Source organism: Notothenia coriiceps, unplaced genomic scaffold, assembly GCF_000735185.1.
Source record: "Notothenia coriiceps isolate Sejong01 unplaced genomic scaffold, NC01 NC01_scaffold00000075, whole genome shotgun sequence".
NCBI classification, from domain to species: Eukaryota; Metazoa; Chordata; class Actinopteri; order Perciformes; family Nototheniidae; genus Notothenia; species Notothenia coriiceps.
In genome coordinates, this window is record NW_011332776.1 from 4,638 (window position 1) to 6,178 (window position 1,541).

A 1,541-nucleotide genomic window follows, 5' to 3' on the forward strand; every position below is an offset into this window, starting at 1 on the left:
GTTTTGTGCCGTTAAAGAGGACAGTGTGTTTTTAGCGGATATGTTCATAAACGTTTAAAGGACCAGGTAACTGAAAGGATGAACAGTGACCAGCACAGGTGTATTGTTTTGTTTTATTATTCTTTATAAACACTTTTCTTCCATTTTGCTTTTGTTTTAGGAAGTTGTAACTCCATACAGACTGAATTATTATTTTGAATAGCTGAAATGAATTTAAATTGGATACATATACAAACAGTTAAAATAGGGGATGTATAACAGTGATAGCCTTTTTTGTAGTTCTATAGACCCACACGCAATACAAAGTTAGACATGTAGGAGAGCTAAAAGATGAATTGAAGCACAGGAGTACAAACACTTCTTTTAAGGCCGGTGTTTGAGCTCGTTTTTATTATTTTGCCATCCACACTTCAGCCCACAGTGTGTACACACACCACACCTTGCTCCCTCTTGAAATGTGAAACACCCCAATGTCAAACACTGTTGTGAAAACAAGGTGTGCACCGGCCAAATGGTCATTGTTTGCCATTTTATATCAGCACTGAAACTGGGCTCCGGTGTAAGCGTGATGTCACACTGGGTATAAGAGACGCAGGCAGGCGTTTGCCCGCCTGTTAGTGGATTTATCCCGTGACCCTCTGTGAGACCACCTTTACAGGAGCAATCTACCAAGGAGGTGAGATGAGATCTGAAGCTGTGTTTCCATTCCTGCTACATGGAAGAGTCAGCAGGATGGCACAATATAATCTGTTTTTGCATCTAATAGTTCTCTACTTACAGCAATGGCGTTCCAGTCCAATGTGATCAGCTCGCAGCCTCAGGTCACCGTCACTCAGTACACAGTGACGTCCGGGTCCGCAGACTGGAGTTCAAACGTGTGCGACTGCTGTGAAGACTGTGGCATCTGTAAGTGTCTACCTGTGTGTGTGTAGAAGCAAGAAGAAATTAACAACACTATAACATAAATAGCAAATTGATGAAACGTCTCTCACCTCCAGGTCTGTGTGCCACGTTCTTACCGTGTATCCTGGGCTGCCAGGTGGCTCAGGACCACGGGGAGAGCTGCTGCCTGCCCTTCCTCCCAGGGGCCATGATCGCTCTGAGGACCAGCATGCGAGACAAATACCACATCGAGGTAAGAGCGTTCAGTTTTGTCTAAGCACACATTAAAGGTCACCTATTGTGCAAAATCCACTTCTTCATGTCTCTTATACATCAACATGTGTCCCTTCTGTGTAAAGAGACTCTGAAAGTTTCAGGAAAAAAAGATTCTCTCTCTTTTTGTCCTGATCCATTTATATAAAAACCTGTCTGAAAATGAGCTGATCAGATTTTGGCCACTTTATGATGTCATAATGATGTGTTGGCTTAGTAACCATTAGCCAATCACCAACCCCACCTTATCACCTGAATCTCCTCCTAGAGCACCATTGTGTTCTTTCTAACCAAATCTCTCTCAGAGGGGCGTGGGGAGGGCCTCCTTCTTTTCATCTAAAGTAACCTGTACATTTCTCATCACATAGGTAACTAATGTTAGTCAC

The 1,541-nt window shown here is 43.2% G+C and overlaps 1 protein-coding gene across 1 annotated transcript; it reads left to right on the forward strand.

Annotated features, from left to right (window-relative positions):
- The first annotated feature begins 301 nt into the window (after positions 1 to 301).
- LOC104959859 (cornifelin homolog) lies at positions 302 to 1,159 on the forward strand. The gene is made up of 3 exons (XM_010788136.1): positions 302 to 676; positions 781 to 906; positions 999 to 1,159. Exons 2-3 carry the CDS (start codon positions 783 to 785, stop codon positions 1,157 to 1,159), a joined length of 285 nt encoding a protein of 94 aa, XP_010786438.1. The 5' UTR covers positions 302 to 676; positions 781 to 782.
- Positions 1,160 to 1,541: the final 382 nt, after the last annotated feature.